This window comes from Homalodisca vitripennis, chromosome 2 (genome assembly GCF_021130785.1).
Source record: "Homalodisca vitripennis isolate AUS2020 chromosome 2, UT_GWSS_2.1, whole genome shotgun sequence".
NCBI lineage: Eukaryota > Metazoa > Arthropoda > Insecta > Hemiptera > Cicadellidae > Homalodisca > Homalodisca vitripennis.
This window is the reverse complement of record NC_060208.1, coordinates 110141448-110158743: the sequence shown is the minus strand read 5'-3', so window position 1 is coordinate 110158743 and position 17296 is coordinate 110141448. Positions and strand designations below refer to the sequence as shown.

General features: G+C 34.3%; 2 protein-coding genes across 2 annotated transcripts in view; both read right to left on the bottom strand.

Moving 5' to 3' along the window:
• Positions 1–712: 712 nt before the first annotated feature.
• LOC124354582 (F-box/LRR-repeat protein 14) lies at positions 713–3323 on the bottom strand. The gene has a single exon (XM_046805149.1). It carries the CDS (start codon positions 3254–3256, stop codon positions 1922–1924), a length of 1335 nt encoding a protein of 444 aa, XP_046661105.1. The 5' UTR covers positions 3257–3323; the 3' UTR covers positions 713–1921.
• A 12917-nt stretch (positions 3324–16240) lies between these two features.
• LOC124354581 (COP9 signalosome complex subunit 2) overlaps positions 16241–17296 on the bottom strand; it is a 33740-nt gene continuing 32684 nt past the window's right edge. Inside the window, exon 9 of the mRNA XM_046805148.1 lies at positions 16241–16798. Coding sequence (XP_046661104.1) covers positions 16654–16798 — 145 coding nt within the window. The 3' untranslated portion in view covers positions 16241–16653. The remainder of the gene's footprint in view (positions 16799–17296) is intronic.

Sequence of the window (17296 nt, the reverse complement as noted above, 5' to 3'; positions counted from 1 at the left end):
GTTAGATATGAAATACTTTACACATTTGCAAACAATACAGTAGCTGTAAACATTTTGGTTTCGAAAGGTAGGGATTTCATTGCCACCCGCTATTATAAACTATTTCGTTTGTTACTTATATTTATTAATGACCCAATACATAAAAAGGATTATGTTTAAACCATAACAATTAATGAAATTCATGTGTTGAAAATTATTTCCGATTTTACAAGCAGAAAAATAGCAAATGTTGATTACCATTTTTGTAATTCTAATTTTAATTTTAATACTGCACTTAAATAAACAATGATGTTTTAACACTTTAGGCTAGTTGTGTTTATTTTAAACCGGTGTGCCAAACTGTTATATAAGCGTGACAACTTAAAAAACTCCTAAAAATTGAGACCTGATCAAAATTTGTTTATAAAGATGCAATAAGAACACTTCCATTATTTTATATTTCTAGGAAATCGCAATTCCATAAATGGACTTTACAGGAAACTTGTAAAGTTGTGTGTATGACACTGGCATACACACAAGACCTGTAGTTTTAATCTTATTTAATTATAGTAATGATGGTTATTATATTTACTTTTTATATGTATGAGTTATTGTTATTTCACCCATTCACACTTTATGAATTAACTGTGTCACTAATCAACATTAATAGAATAATAAAAAATTCCAAATCAAATGGTACTCTAAGGAAAATTCAGGATTTAAATAAAATTCATTTTAAATTTAAAAATCAACTATATTGTAATTGTATAATACTCTCCAAGTGTACAATACACTGTCAAGTACATTTTGTAAAATTATCATAATTTTTAGATTATCAAGTAATGAAAATATGAAATTTTCAAATATGTATAAAACTTATAATGAAATTTCAGCACCTCGAAACATACTAGCTTTAGAACTAGCAGATGAAAACAATGATTGTCAAAATAAAACAAAACAAAAGAGTAACCTGTACACTTTGGAAATTCGTGCCCCATAGAAGTGAGGTTATATTTACATCAACATCTGATTGATTAACAACACAAATGAAAATAAATAACAAATATTAATACATGAGTTTATTCCAATGTCAACTATGTTTTCATCACAAATGTTTGGAACTACACTGAAAACCAGCTTCAATGAATTCAATATAGAATAGAATAATGTATTGTATCAACAAAATAACAAATGTTAAACTAGTACGAAGATTAAATTGTGTCTGCATCTTTTTGAGTAAAAAACTAATTTTAATTATACCTAAAGAAATATCTAACTATCAAAATATTGTGAATACAATTGTATATACTGGGTATATGCAGGGGAGATAAATTTATTAATTATGAAATTTTAAGTAATTTCCCATCAAATGTTACACAATTTGTGGGGTTTGTAGGAGCTTATAAAATATTTCCACACTTTTTAAGATAGGGCATATACTGTATACGATACTTTAACTTTTAGTAATATTGTTTTGGTAGTCACAATATTGAATTTTCTCAGGAATGTTGCTAAATGAAATTTGTTACACTTCTCCAATTTACAAACAAAAAATAATAACTATGAAATAACAATACCATACTTAGTAGCAATGAATTACATTTAACGACCATTCTTTAAAAGGCAACAGCTTAAAATCATTTACTGTTAGGAACTAACTCAAATAATTGCGGGCACAAGAATCTACTGGCCCTGAGTGGAATCACGAAAACTGGAATAAACTCTTATTTCACTTTAAATTACCGTAAACTACTTAAACTCTCAACTAAAAACATCGCTTACCACACTTCCAGGGGCCATTAAAACAAATATTATTGGAATGTTACCTAACAAAATTGATACACTAATAGAACAACGAAACGAAACATAGACTGTACATAATTGAGCGACGACGAACTGAAGGAACGGAACTTAGTTTATCACAATGGCGACGAGGGGACGGTCATCTGGCTTGCCGGTCGGGGTTGGACTTCTGCCAGAGTCCGAGGTTGAGCACAGCGAGTTGAGGGAGTCGCATGATGTTCTGTATGCTGGCTGTGGTGATCTTGGTACAACCGTACAGGTCAATACAGCGGAGGTGTCGCAGTGACTCGGCCACGGCGTAGAGCCCCTTGTCGGTGACGTTGTCACACTGGCCGATGTTGAGGGTATCGAGCTCGTGCAGGGTTTTCGATATCCTGAGGAGGCCTTCGTCCGTGATCTGGCAGGCACTCAGGGAGAGCGACCTCAGGTTGAAGAGGCCTTGGGATATGTGGATGAGCGCCTGATCGCCGATTTTATCGCAGAAGGAGACGTCTAGGGAGGATATCCTCGATCCGCCCTCGGCCAGGTAGGCCATACCGATGTCCGAAACGTTATCGCAAGACCGGAGATTCAGTTCTTTAAGTGACGCCATTTTGGCCAGGTACTTGAGTCCACTATCAGTAATACTAACACAGAAACTTAAATTAATGCTTTTCAGTCCCGTCAGCCCCGTCGAGACGTGTTTCAACGCCTCGTCCGAGAGCCTTTGGCAGTCCTGGAGTCCGAGATGCTCCAACGCGAGGTTACCGTCGGCGTTCTCCTTGTTGAGGCCGGCGACATGGGCAATCCCCTGGTCAGAGATGTGCCAGCACGACCGCAGGTTGAGCCAACGCAGGTTCTTCAGCCCCCAAGCGATCAGCAGAAGGCCCGTGTTGGTGACGTTACAACAGCCTCCGAGGTCCAGAACCTCGAGGTTCTTGAGGTGCGCGATCCTCCCAAGACTGTTGTCGGTAATTTGCTTGCACAACGAGAGGTCTAACCTAGTGATGGATGTCAACTCGGAGAAAAAGGCCTGCGTGAGCGCGAGGTCGGTGACGTTGTAACATCCTCGGAGGTTGAGAGATATCAGATTCGGGATCCCTTGGACGACGTCTCGGAGACTCCTTTTCAGCGACAGCACCTGTACCCTCCGGATACCCCTACGGACGAGACTGCCGAAGAGCGCGGGATTAGCGCGTCTCAGGTGAAGTTTGGCTTCGACACCTCGCCATACCGACTTGTCGTATGAGGCTTCCCTCCAGGCGGAGCACACTTGGGCCGCTCGACCCTTGTCTCGGACTTCCAGGTAGCTGAAGATGAGCGCGAGGATTTCCGGATACAGTGAAGTCACGTGGGTACCGGTGGCCGGCGGCGGAGACGGCACCTGCGGGATGTGAAGGTGGGGCTGGTGGAGCAACGGGGTGGCATAAGGATGGTGTCTTCCAGGTCGGTGTAAAGGCAGCGGCAACTCCGTGTACACGACACGATCCTCCATCACACCATGTCACACTACCACCACTCGCGCGTCTCGCACTCGACTGACGACTACAGTCCCCCTCTCTCGGCGCGCTGTCGCAACAAAGTTTGCTCTCCCCCCATTGGTTCGCGCGCGAATCACGTGACCCCTTGCCCGAGGTATTGATTCGGGCGCACGTCGGCGGCATTTTTAAATTTTTCTGAAGCGTGGTCTCCCCCTCCCGCCCGCCTTACCATGCTGTCCAATAACAGCGCTCGCCTCTATCGATCATTCTGATAACTTGAATAGTTTTGATAGCAACTTTCGCATCAGTATTTTCGACTTGTGCGATGTAAGCATACCTATGAATATATACTGCAGATATTACGGTTGTAAAACTTACTGTAAACTATCAGGTTTTACTTGACAAATAAATATATGGCGACTGAGATGTCTGTAATATTTCATATTTATCATGGATTAAGCAATCGTTTAAAGGAAGTAAAGTACATAATTTAAATTTAACTTAAATGTCAATATGTATCTGTAATCTACGTTATAAGAAATGTACATGTGTTCTTAATTTCTTAGCGTTCCCTTTGAACAAAAAAAAACCCATACAAAACCATACCATAACCGAATAAAATCGTTATATTTTACTTCAAGCATGTTCTACCAATTAAAATAATAGATTTACAAAAACAACTTCAGTTTTAGTTTATTAACATAGTTCATGATCCAAGTTGATAGTTTAGTTTAGTTGTTGGAGCTCTTTAAAATGATTTACGAGGTAGGAACCATATTTACAGCGTGTTTAAGAAACTGAAAGCCTGTTAGCTTCTTGTCAAAACAATTGTAAGGAAATGTCAGGCTTCACGCCTAATGAGAAAACAAAACACTTGTAGAAGGAGAGTAGTAAATCGTGTTGTGTGGAGGCAGAAAGGAATATTGGTGCAATAAATCCGAGAACGAGAGCAAGGCACAGTCCCACAAAGGGGCAAAAAGTGAGGACCGGACCTGGAAGGCTGGGCAGCGGACAGGTCTACGACCGAAGAGCGGGGCGAGCAAGGGCAGTTCCTCGAACTCCACCCCAATAATCTCCATTCTGCCCTCTCCGGTATTGAAGTCCTTACAACCCTATTGTTACCGAACACTGGGAGAATTGTCAGAGTTCACAAAACCCACCTCCGGTGTTCGGCCCGTCACTTTCCTTTCTCGGTCCCTTTCGAGTCTTTAGACTCTGACAGGACGTAAATTTCTTTCAACTTCCTAAAGAACCCGAGTTAATGCTAATTAGAAATTACCACGTCATTGATAAACTAGTTAGTAATACGTCATACGTGTCACGTAACAGGCTTCGCTGAGGATGCATGCAAAATTATATAGTAGCTATGTGTAGTTTTGTTATACATTCATTTCAGCAAATTTGTTGTTACCACATGGTTACTTATAAGACCAATGTAAAACTGTTAGCCAATGGTCAGTTAAGTCCCATGGAGCGATAGCACTATCGTCGAACTCGGTGTGCATATCTATCTACTCCTAGAAATGTAGTTGCATTACAAATCTTTTAGTCTTTATGTCAGTTTGTTTTCGATATTTCGTGAGGACAGACAGAAACAAATATTTTCCAGCCGTTCAAGTGATAATCTTCATTAACGATCAGCCAATAATTGTCGTAACACCTCGTTAACTTCAGATTATTAATGATAAAGCGAATTGGTTATTTTTTATAAATATCTGCCTCTTTATGCAAATTACTACCAAGTCAGAAAATACTTCCGTAAAATGATTAGGGTCTCTATACTGCCAAAAATAATAGTTCTATAAGCTAACATAAAACTTTCAATGTACAAAAACAAAATAATATCAAACATATTTTTAAGTATGTCTTATATTTTGTCTTTGCTACAATTCTCCTACGTCTATCCTTCGACACTCCATATCTTCACTATATTTATCATTATTTCTTTAGTCCACCAGGTCTTGCAATCCTTTTTTTAGATGACAATAATTCTAAGCTAGGAAATATGTTGGGATTAAATTGGGTAATTTGCAATAAATGAAACCCATCATGGTGTTAACACTTGATCACTGCTGGCTCCTAAATTCCAACCATAGCGGTAGGGTTTTGGGTGCGTGAGTTTTTTAATATTGTAAGTTAAACATACCGGTATGTCATACAAATATGGCATTTACCTTAATTGTAGGTTCATAGTGTACAAGTAGTTATACAATATTCAACTTGAAAATGATTTTAATGTTTATATTCACAAAAAGTCATGTTTTGTGTTATACCTGATCCAAGTATAAATGAACAATTATTTTCTCACAATTTATTACGTTTTGACTTCAGAAACTTTATACTTTGTATATTATTGTTTTTTTTTTTTTTTTTAGTAAATGTCACTTTTACGTTTATAGTAGCCTACCGGTACCCTACATTCTTTATACATAAAACAAATTAGGACTTATTGCTTTACAACTGATACATTTCGGCGAAATTAGAAACATATTGATCCTTATTCTCTTTAACGGAACAAAATAGTTATTGAAGGAGGAGGGAGCTCTTTTTATTTGAAAAACTATTTTCTTTAAAAAAACTCACAATTTTCTAATAATTTTAATTTCAAATTATTGGACAATTGTGAGTATAATTTTATAGAAAATAGTTAAGTTACGTTTTTGCCACTTTTAACTCAGATTCAAAATGTAATGGTTAAACATTACTCTAAATTATGACGATCAATACTTTGTGTATTATCAGTTTTCTCCTGCACTCATTACTAAATGTCAATAAACATGTAAAAGTTTGGATTTTCCCACTGACCTTTAGTCCCTTATCTATCTATATTATTTTTTGTTCTTGATTTTTGAGAACGATTTTAGATATCTAAAACTATTATTTTATACATGTGTTTGGTTTCATTATAAAGCTCTTACCCTTTAAATGTGCCTTTTGTAGATATGAAATACATCTGACTATAGGGCTCTGCCCCATTGGCTTCCAAATTCCAATATTAGTCATATGGAAGTATATTTGTTTAGTTTAAAACATACTTGTTGCTCCAGCAGTTATTCTCAATTCATTAACCAACTTAATATCAAGTGATTGGTTGTAGCATATGAGTGCCATGTGGACAATTGTATGTGCTTTGTTAAGACAAAAATATTTGAACAAGTATGTGTACACTCCACAAGCTAATGCAAAATTGAAGACATTTTCTTTGTGATTGTCTTTATAGAATTCCAGAGTTTGGTTATTTAGTTAAAGGCCAAAAGTTATTATTAGGAAGTTGAAGCAGAATTAAAAAAATATATTATTAGGCCACAGATAAACAGTTAAATGTACATGGAAGAAGACTGGGGGCGACATGATTTTTTTGTCTAATTACCCAACAGAGTAAGCAAAAATAAATTTAATTTTTGGTTTTTTATACTTAATAATTTCTAGTTACTTTTTATTTATTTTTATAACATACACCATTTAAAAAATTTAAACTAATTTTTTTGCTTTTTAAAAATATGTTACACTCCCTGGTTCATATTACAATGCACTCTATCAGATACTTTATTTCTCTTAAGGGAACTTTTACATAAACTATTTCCTAATAAACAATTAAATTGCACACCTCTGTAGCTAACAAAGCTCTAAATAATTTAGCTTTGCAGCTTAATGAAATTTTGTGAAATGTCATTTTCTTCTCTTTAACTTTATATATTTATTCCCAACTGATCAGTTTGCAGTTTAACTACAAAGTCATTATTATCATATAATAAAACTGTTCCAATGTATGTATACTTACTGCTTTATTTTCCTCATGGACACAGATAATTACAAATGTATTTATGCTGAGTGCATCTAACTAAATTTATAATTTGTTTGAGTAAAAACAATTCAGACAGTGCCTTGACTTCAACTAAGTGTTTTTGTATCTGACAATTATTTCTCTTACTTTCTAAACACATTGATAAGGAGTCTTCTATCAGCTATTCAGTTCTACCAACATTTGAACATTCTCTGAGCTTGACTTTTGTAACCAGATGTGCTGAAGTAATGCAGTTAGGTTATTCCCTCCTTCCTTACAAAATAGTATGATTAATTGACACTGTAACATCTGAGAATCCTCAAGAGTCAGCTGTAGTAGTGACTTTGAATTTTTTCCCTACAAGAACCTCATGCAGTTTAACACCCTTATTTTTGATCATAGTGTTGTACGAGATTGCATCTTAAAGATATATTAATAAGCATCCAAATGTATTTTAGTAAAGTGTACACTTTTTTAATATTTAATCGACGAGGTAAAACATTTTTCTGAGTAGGTAACCCCTAAAAATATTGAAAAATGTGTTATTTTTAATTGATACTGTTCCTCTTTACCTCCCAATTACTTTTCCTTTATTTGGTCAGAGTGATTAACAATATAATTAATTTAATTTGTTTAGTAACCTTTAGTTACCATCTGCTTCCATCTCTCAATGTGTATGCTACATTTTAATTCTTCTTGATGTCTTTTACACAATATACATTATTTAATTTAGTCAGTACTAGCAGTTACCCGCAGCTTCACACACAATTTTGTAGGCTTTGCACATGCATGGGCACTTCTGGTTTGAGTTAGTTATATTTCTGGTGCCAATGTTGAGTTCTCCTTGATGCCACCACCAATAAAATCTCAAAAAGAATACATTTATGACCATTGTAATTTACTCTGGTCTTAGTATTTTTTTGCATAATTGATTTTGCTTTGTTTCCTTGAAATATACAAACACAGGTCTGAGACGCCTACTTCTATCAAAAGACAACTAAGATACGTTTTAGAACAGTCTTAATTTAAATTTATAGTAAAATTTAGTAACTATGTCTTTGATGTCTGCATTACAGTGCTGACCAAGCACTGCATACTTAATATTTGCAAAAATGTACAGTTAAAAGTAAATGTATACTAAAACTTTAAATTCTCGTATCTGAATGTTTTCTTTAGAAAAGACTATTATATTTAATATAATGTTATAGTTCCGTTGCAGATAAAACTTTTAAAATTACATAAAAATCAGCATGCTATATTAGTAGAGCTATCAAGGAAATGTCATACTAAATCAATGAAATCATAAAACAAACACACAATGGGAGTGCAGGCGAGTTTGCACAGATCATAGTGTTACCAAAGAGTCCGCACCATCATATGTGGAGATGTCAGGACAAACATGTAATGTTCTCGAATACCAGGGCACAGCAGAACCATATCTTGTTCTTGCCACGAGTCTATGACTAGTCACACTCTCGAAGATGAAGGACCGACTAGATCAAGCATGCCATATTCAGTCAAAACCAAAATTAAAGTCAGTGGTAAGAGTCATCGATCACATCCTTGTCAAGAATACTAGTAAACTAATAGCAGTAACCACGATTGGGGAAAGTGAAAGTCATGTATAAATGAGTGAGTTGAACACAGGTCGAAAACAAACAGCTCACATCTAGCAATTCACAATGGCAACGCATAAAATTCATACATAATAGATATTATGGGCACTTCCACATTAAGTGGTGTCTGTATTTTAGGCTCTTCAAGCTGACAGAATTTAATTTAATAATGGGTTTAATATGACTTTTAGGAACAAATTAAATATAAGTGGAAAAGTAATGAGTATTTGGTAAATTTCAGCCAAAAAAAGTATATTTTTTTAATAACGCTGAAGAGCCCATAAAGGGATTCTGGTACATACTCTTTGCAATTATTTCTTGACTGCAACAGCTTGACCCATAGTGACGGAGAGAAAAGTAACAAACATCAAGAACACAATCTGCAAGCATTACCAAGACATCCATGTCAGAAATGTACTGGACTAGTTCTGAGCTGCTGGTGGCATTGACATATTTGTGGAAGGTGGTATAACTTTGTCAAAAACAAATTAATCACGTTTCTTACATCTATAACTGATCAATAACGGTTGATGTATGTCATATGAATAATACTCGTGAATCTTGTGGTGTACAGTAATGAACTGTAGAACAGACAACTCTAAAATTATTATAAACTTATATAAGGATTTTCTTAAAAATTCAATGATATTAAGTTTCCCCTTCCCCTCACAATTGGAATTATAATTCTTGAGGCTTGTGGATACCATGTAAAAATATAAATATACAGTACTTAAAATTAACTTTTATTATTCAGGATAGTTTAAGAAATAAAACATTCATTTCATGTGCATGCAAACATCCCTACAGCTGACAACACAGTCCGACTACTAGCATAAGTTTGTTTATGACTATTAACTAGTTCAGACTGATATATGACATTTTGTAGTCAGACTAATTAATTTTCATGCTGTAGTTATGTATGAAACAATTCTTGTAATTTTAGTTGAATAACATTGTTTCAAAACACATTTATTCTAATAAAGATGGAAGTATAAAAAAGATGCAATTTTTATAAAAACGGTTACGATGGACTGTTATTGTATTATATTATTATAATATTATGTTATTATATTAGAATAACCTGTAAACTTTTGATCACCACATTATGGATAATCGTGTTGTCTCCAGTGTACCTCTCAATGTACCTATAGGAAGTACTTCTCATTTTATACTTTGCACAGACTCGTATACAAGTAAAACATTTATCTTCATAACTTCAAACATACACAGTGGAATCATGGCCCACTGGTCTCAACTGTCTTCAATGTTTTAGCTTACTTGAATACAGTTTTGATATGTCTCCTTAAAATCTTTCCCATCTCATCAGTAGTTCCTTGATTGCAAAGAAAATAGGCCAATTTTGGACTTTTCTTGTGTTTTATTTTAACTTCTATCTGAATATGGCACATTAGTGCTAGCAATTAGAGATAGCGGCTAAAGGCTCAGGTAGTCGCCTCGCACGCACGTACCCCCACACTCACGAGTGCAGAGTGTAAAAGTGCAAGTTGTATCCTCTACTTTCTACTTATTATGATAGATTATAATATAAGCTTCCAGAATAAGAATATATTCCATTTACATGGAAAAAGTGAGAATTGTGTATAATAGTAACCAATCAGAAAAATCCCAACTACCTATATTCAAGATATTATATTTATATGTCACTTAAATAAAGTACAACATAAAATAAAAATTAGCAGCATATTTTGAAACTAAGCAAAATAGTAAGATCTACCATTTGGAAAACCAAGTTAAATTTTATAATAGGACTTTAAAATAAAACTATCACAGCAATAGGAAAACACTTTTGACAATTAAAACCTCAAACAATGAGCAACTTGTAATCTTATGAATCAAGAAACAAATAATGAGAAAATTTTGCAACTAATAATATCAAAACTCTTGCAGATTGTAAATAGTTTTCAAACAAAAAAAGTATATTTACAACTTTTATAATAATATAATGAGTCTATAATACCCAAATTAGCTTGCAGTAATGAGACTAATTCCACCAAATTAACACAAATAAATTCCAAATTTATATAAAAATTGAAAAAAAGAAATAAGAGTTAAAAATAATTGCTTCTTTTGAAAATAAGTAGCCATCAGGTTTTGACGAAGTACCTATGATAGCCATTAAAATTGTTTCTAAAATTATAGCTTAACCTCTTGACTTATCTGATAAAGAGGCTATTTTCCTGACAATTAAAAAATAGCTAAAGTAATACCACTGTATAACAATTATGATCATACAAAATTGGAAAATTATCCTTTTTCAATATTTTCAAAATATTTGAAAAAACTATGTATGGTTAAGGTACAGGTTATTATTAGCCTGGAATAATAATTGGTTTATTATTTAGAAGAGATAATTTACATCATTATAATCAAGAAGGATTCAGACTAGGGCAATCAGTAATTATAGCCAAAAAATTTTTAAAATCTATTAGTAGTAGTTTAGTTGATAAAGAAGAAAAAACTTTGGGGGTGTTTTGGATCCAAGTAGAGTCTATGATAGTGTATCACAAGCTTTGCTTCTAGAACAATTACAAAATCTGTAAAAATATTTTGCTTTAATCCTACCTGATCAACAGGAAGCAGTTTGTTGAAATTAATACATGGCAAACAACTAATTAACCCTAAAGCTGGCATAAACCGAATTTTCATCGCCCAAGGTCCGCCTGAATTGGCAACAACAAATATTCATCGCTAAAGTAAGACATGTACAGTTATTTACATTTTAGGTATTAAAGGTCATATAAATGATTTTACTATATATATTGTGAAAAAGCATTAACTATAGTAACAATTTATTATTCTTATTTCGATTATCGTACATTGGACATCTGACTTGAACGTAAATAGTAATATGCATCAGCCACGTTGCTGCACCATCCATATTGCGAAACTGTAAACAAGTGCTGGGTTCTGCGTTTGAAGTTACGAATCCAATAGTATTTGTGGGAAAATGGTTTATAGTATTTTAGTATTGTTATTATTGTGCTTTAGCTTTCTTAGGGTACAATTTTAATATGTTTCTTATGTGTGAAAACTTTAGAGATCGAACATGTGATTTTAGAGAGCTTGTTTTGGATCATCCTACTTCTAGTGATGACAAAATTTATTCTGACATTGAGGTAAACCTAACAGACCATGTAGCAGATGTGATATCCTAGTAAGTGTTCTCTCACAGTTGTGTGAGTCAGGCAGAGAAGTTGTTCTTCCACGTGTTGATGTCTTTGGCCCTGCTCATGAAAACTGCTCGCGAAACTCCCCAATTCGAACTGACGCTTGTTCGTACGTGAGTAAAATCTCGAAAAAGAAAACCAATTTCTTTTGCTCGATCACTATGCCAGAACACTTTCACAGGGAGGCCGCAAATAGGGCCACTTTCGCAAGGTGGAATCCAGTGACTCTTAGTGAAAGATGAAACTTTGTATATATTTTACATAAGTAAATAAGTAGGATTCAAATTTAGTATTTAATTTTATTTTTGCTTTAACTATCATAATTATATAGATATAAATGCAGTCAAGATTATGTTTACCTATGAGACATTATTTTTGTAGAGATAAACCTATAAAAAAAGAAAAAAATCATAGCAACAACAAAGTTTTAAAGTAAAAGTTAGAATAACTATACATTTTTTGAATTGGCACAAAATTTTGAATAAGCTATACATTTACAATTTTGATGTAAGCTTATTGCTAAGCAGTTGTTTTTGTTAAACAAAATTATTTACATGGAAACTAATGAAAAGTTATTGTTATTATAATATTTTCTAATTATTTATGATTAAATTCACATATAATTGTTTCCATTTGGACTGACAGTTATGAAATGGAATACATTATAAAAAAACATCTGTGTGACACCATTGCCAGTTCTAGGGTTAACAAAGTGCTTCTCTACTTTTATGGAGATCAGGGATCTATTTTGGTCCTATGCTACATAAGTCTTATTTCCTAGTTTTCTGAATAGGAAGTCTCATAATAAAATATGTATATTTGCAGATGATGCTAAGTAAGTGACGTAAGTTTCAAGGTGAGTGAATATGAGCAATTAGACTTAGAATACAAATTCTGGAAACATTTTGTCTTAAATAATAAGCTATCAGGAAAAATCAAGGTAAAACCAACATTACAGTATTTCCAACAAATTATTGTAAGATGGTGTTAGAATATAACAATAGAATATATAAATATTTAAAGATAAATTATTAAAACAAGTGGACTCAACAAAATTTTTAGTACAGTATTAACACTTGATAAACATTTAACTCGGGATCTACATGTTGGCCAAGTTGTAAAATAGATCTCATTTGGATTGTTTATAAAGTGTCTAAATCCTGCTCTGCTCATACTCTTAAGATTCTTTACTTTTCATGTATTGGTCCGTAATTTCTTTAGCTATGGACCTACTTCAAAATTCAATCTAAATAGCAAACTATTATTACAAAAACGTGCTGTACATCTAATTTTAGGTTTAAATTGGAATCAGTCATTGAGGGATGAGTGTCTTCACTCGGGAATGACGGTGTACAGCCTTTGTATTTACCAAGCTACTTTTATGAATAAAGTTGTGTTCAATTCAATTCAATTAATTTTACAGCACCAACGTGAGAATATTCAGTTAAAAGTATTTCAAGCATAATATCAATAGGTACATATAACTATCTAAAATTTCAGTACCTATAAAACTATCTTTGATTTTTAGTGTTTTTTTTTTTACTGGTTTTTTGCGCTTCATTTGTAGTTGTTAGTTATAACGCCTTATAAACTAAACTGGACACAGATGTACAATTTTAGTTGTTGTATATTTAATTTAAAAACTATATGCAAGACATCATCTCCCTGAATTTAGCATGCACAGTTTTACAATGCCTACTACTGGCCACAATCTGAATTGCAATGCCCAAAGGAGTAGGTTTAAGAAGCAGTGCCTTGGGCACTTGGAAAGGAACCAGTGATAGGCAGGTAGACCATCCTATGGATACTTGCTAATCTGGCCACCACCCGATTTAACTTTGTTTGGCCACCAGACAATAGCCCTGAACATTAGTGCACAAGTACAATCACAGAAACATAAAATCAATACAGAAGCCTTAAGTCCCCAAGACTTGCCTACCACACGTCTCACTGCATTAACGACCATTTTCCATCCTATATGTGGTCTCCAATTCAAACTCCTATCAAAAATAACTGGATACTAAACTTCAGATTTCAACTCAATAGAAGACCAATACCCTCCAACTGACACCTCCTGTAAAGGTGGCCAGTAGTAGCCTTGGCCAGGTGTTAACCTACACTTAGACCGACACTAAGACCAACCCTATCACACCAGTTTTCTACTGTGCTTAGGACTGCATTAGTCAGAATTACAATGTTAGCTGCATATCCCTGTGCAAAGCCACCACTAATGTACAGCGACCTAAGAGGGTTGTAGATGACCAGTTCTAAAAGAGAGAGAAAGAACACCTTGTGGTTTTTGTTTCAGTTGACACACCACAGGAATGTCAATAATGATTTTCCCATTCTCAACCTTCTGCGGTGTGTGCACAGATCATCACTTCAGTGCAGTGTTATGGCATGTCCTCATGGTGATTGTTGTGGATCTACAGGTATATACTTTATATGTGTTATTGTACAACATTTTATGTTGTTAGTGATATTCTTTGGCCTGTTCATCACTACACTGTCTGTAGTTTATGAATTTTGTGCTTGTTCAGCCTTATACGTTAAGGATTTTCTCTCACCTGACAAAGAGAATAAACCACAATCCTCAAACGTACTTTTCTATTCTTGTAACATATAATAGTAAAGTTCAAAAAGCCGTTACCTTTTCAAATCATTGTCAAAAAAGAACTATAAACAAATACATTTTTCAGCTGTCAAATTTAACTTTGGTGAGTTCTTCACCATGTATAATTTGTGCTTCCTTATGTTATTTTTTACACCTAAATAAGGGGATAGATTCCAACCATCCAAATGTAGTACTCATTTCGTAACATATAGTTATGGGAAATATCCTAATTCTGTTACATTTACGAATCATGGATTGTCAACAACAAATTTTAAACAAATTACCTTTTCTTTTGTTGTTTGACTCTGGTGAGTTCTTCAACATATATAATTTGTGCTTGCTTAACCTTCCTTATGTTTTATGTCTCTAGGGTTTTATTTTTAACACAGTATAATGATGGCATTTTGTAAAAGCCTGTTAGTATTCAAACCATCCATTGTCAGTAATTAACTTTAAACCTCTCCCGGTCGAATTACCGCGACGCGCTTTTTGGCGCTACTGGGCTGAATTAAATCGGCCGCTCTGCCGCGAGGGGACACTTATTTGCGTGTTTACTAAGTTAAGAACTTTATTTTAATAAAACTATTATTTATTGTACATCGTTACAACGATAATTAAATCCTCTATAATAACGTTGTATTTATTTAAAAAAATATCAACCTTATGAGGTAAATTAAAATCAAACAAAAAGTCAAACTTATATGAAAAACCTTGTTTTAATTGTTGTATAAATTATCGTATATAAAGGGTTATAGATATAAAAATTAAGATAACACTAAGACTTTGTCTAGTGTTATCTTTGTCTAGACCAGACAGGCGGGACCCGAGTGGCGGTACCAGAGGCGCGAGGCAATGGCGGGACACGGGTAGCGGTGCTGGCGGCGTGAGGCAGCGCCGGAGCACTGTGTGGCGAGTCATCAGTGTCACTATCTTCTTGGTTAGAATGGTGAATTTCCTCATCACTAAATACATCGCTATTCATGGAACTTTCATCGTCACTGAATCCATCACCTTCATCATCCACTTCATTGTCAAAAACGCGATCAATTTCGCTTTTACGCAAACACCTTGAACCTGCCATCTATGAAGTACAAAACCAAGTGTAAAGACTGCGAAAACATCTAACAAAATGATTTCAGTAAATAAGTGGTTATAAAAAGTCCCAAATAGTTCATCAAATTACGTAAGATAGCAGCACAAATCAGAAAGAATTATTGTACTACTAAACAACTAGATCACCGTCAATGAACCGTTTCAAATTATTAATCCTAGATAGCGTCCTTAGTCATAAAACTATGAATAAACTAGGCAACAATGATACTGCCAATAGATATTTCCAGTATTAGTTCCCCAAAAAATCGTATATGACAGCAGCACAAAGCAAAGGGCGTGGATAAAGCAGTTGGAGGCGTTTGGACTTTAGCGCCAGGCGCCCTGCCGAGGCGTTTGCCCGGGAGAGGGTTAAACAAAGAGATGCTACTTACCGAAAATAACCCTATAGGTACTAGGTACTGCATCTCTCTTGACTTTCAATAGACTCTAAATCATCCTTGTATCATGGTGTTTATATTAAGGTTCAAAGCATGGATGTCACTGGCATAGCTTTACTTTCTCATTAGTAAAAACTTTTAACATAGCACAAAATATATCCAATAATCCAGAAGACACTCTCCTGCAACTGTTCATAAATGAAAATATATTAAAATGATTCTATAGAGGTTCCCTTAAATGTTTTCTTGTCTAGGATAAACAGCTATGGCTACAACACTGAAGATTAATAAATAGCCAACATCAAATAGAAAATCATTTCAAGAATATATTTTCATTGTTCTGTTAATGGTAACTGATAATAAAAATACCATTGAGAGCTTTAAAAGAAAACGTATGCATTACACAAAATGCGAAAAATTCAATATAACAATTTAATTTAAAAATAAATTAATATACAGCTATAAGTAATTGTCACAGTAGTAGCTCGGAACAGTAGCATTATTAAAAATACAATCACCAGCAGGATGTCGAATTACTCGTGTTTATTATACAATTCCTTACTGTGTTAAAATAAAAAAATCTGTACATCACATATTAACAGCCCCAATGGATACAATATAACTGTTATCGACAAGTCCACTGAGCTCGATTGTAGATAGCAATTACATAGAGTATACGTTGAGCATGAAACAACAAAAGTGTCCGTTCATCTGTCCGTCTACCACATCCTGTTAGCCACGGCTTGGTGTAACGATGCCAACTGATTGGTCCATTTGTCCAATGCATTGTACCGCGCACCACACACACTTTCCTTGTCCAATTCTAGCACTTGGTTCACTTGATCAATCCTCCCTCGCACGGTGCTGTAACAAGATCAGACGCATGAGAATCAAATTAATTAATTATGTACAATAAAATCTACAGAACAAAAACTAATAAATGTATTCACATGAGCTTTACAGGATGATGACAGTTAATCCAACCATCGCACTGGGGAATTGACACTTTTGCCAAAAATGGGTTATTGATATTTGTGCAAGTGATTGGTAAAACTTCTGGCAGGAAGCAACTTTATCCTAATAGAAAATACACACAGACCTGAAAAAAAGCAAGCTAGTCAGAAAAAATCTGTTTATCTACAGCGTTTGCTTAACTGTAGAATAGCCACTCTTTGCCCTAACTTTTTCATTTTACTTAATATTGTTTTAATTATTCTAATATAATAATGGAAATAGTTAATAATTATATTTAATTAATAGGTACATATAATTATTAACCTCAAATACAAATATTCTTTATTTTCAAATACATTAAGTATTGAAATGGCGTCAAATAAAATCATCACAAACAGTTGTTACAAT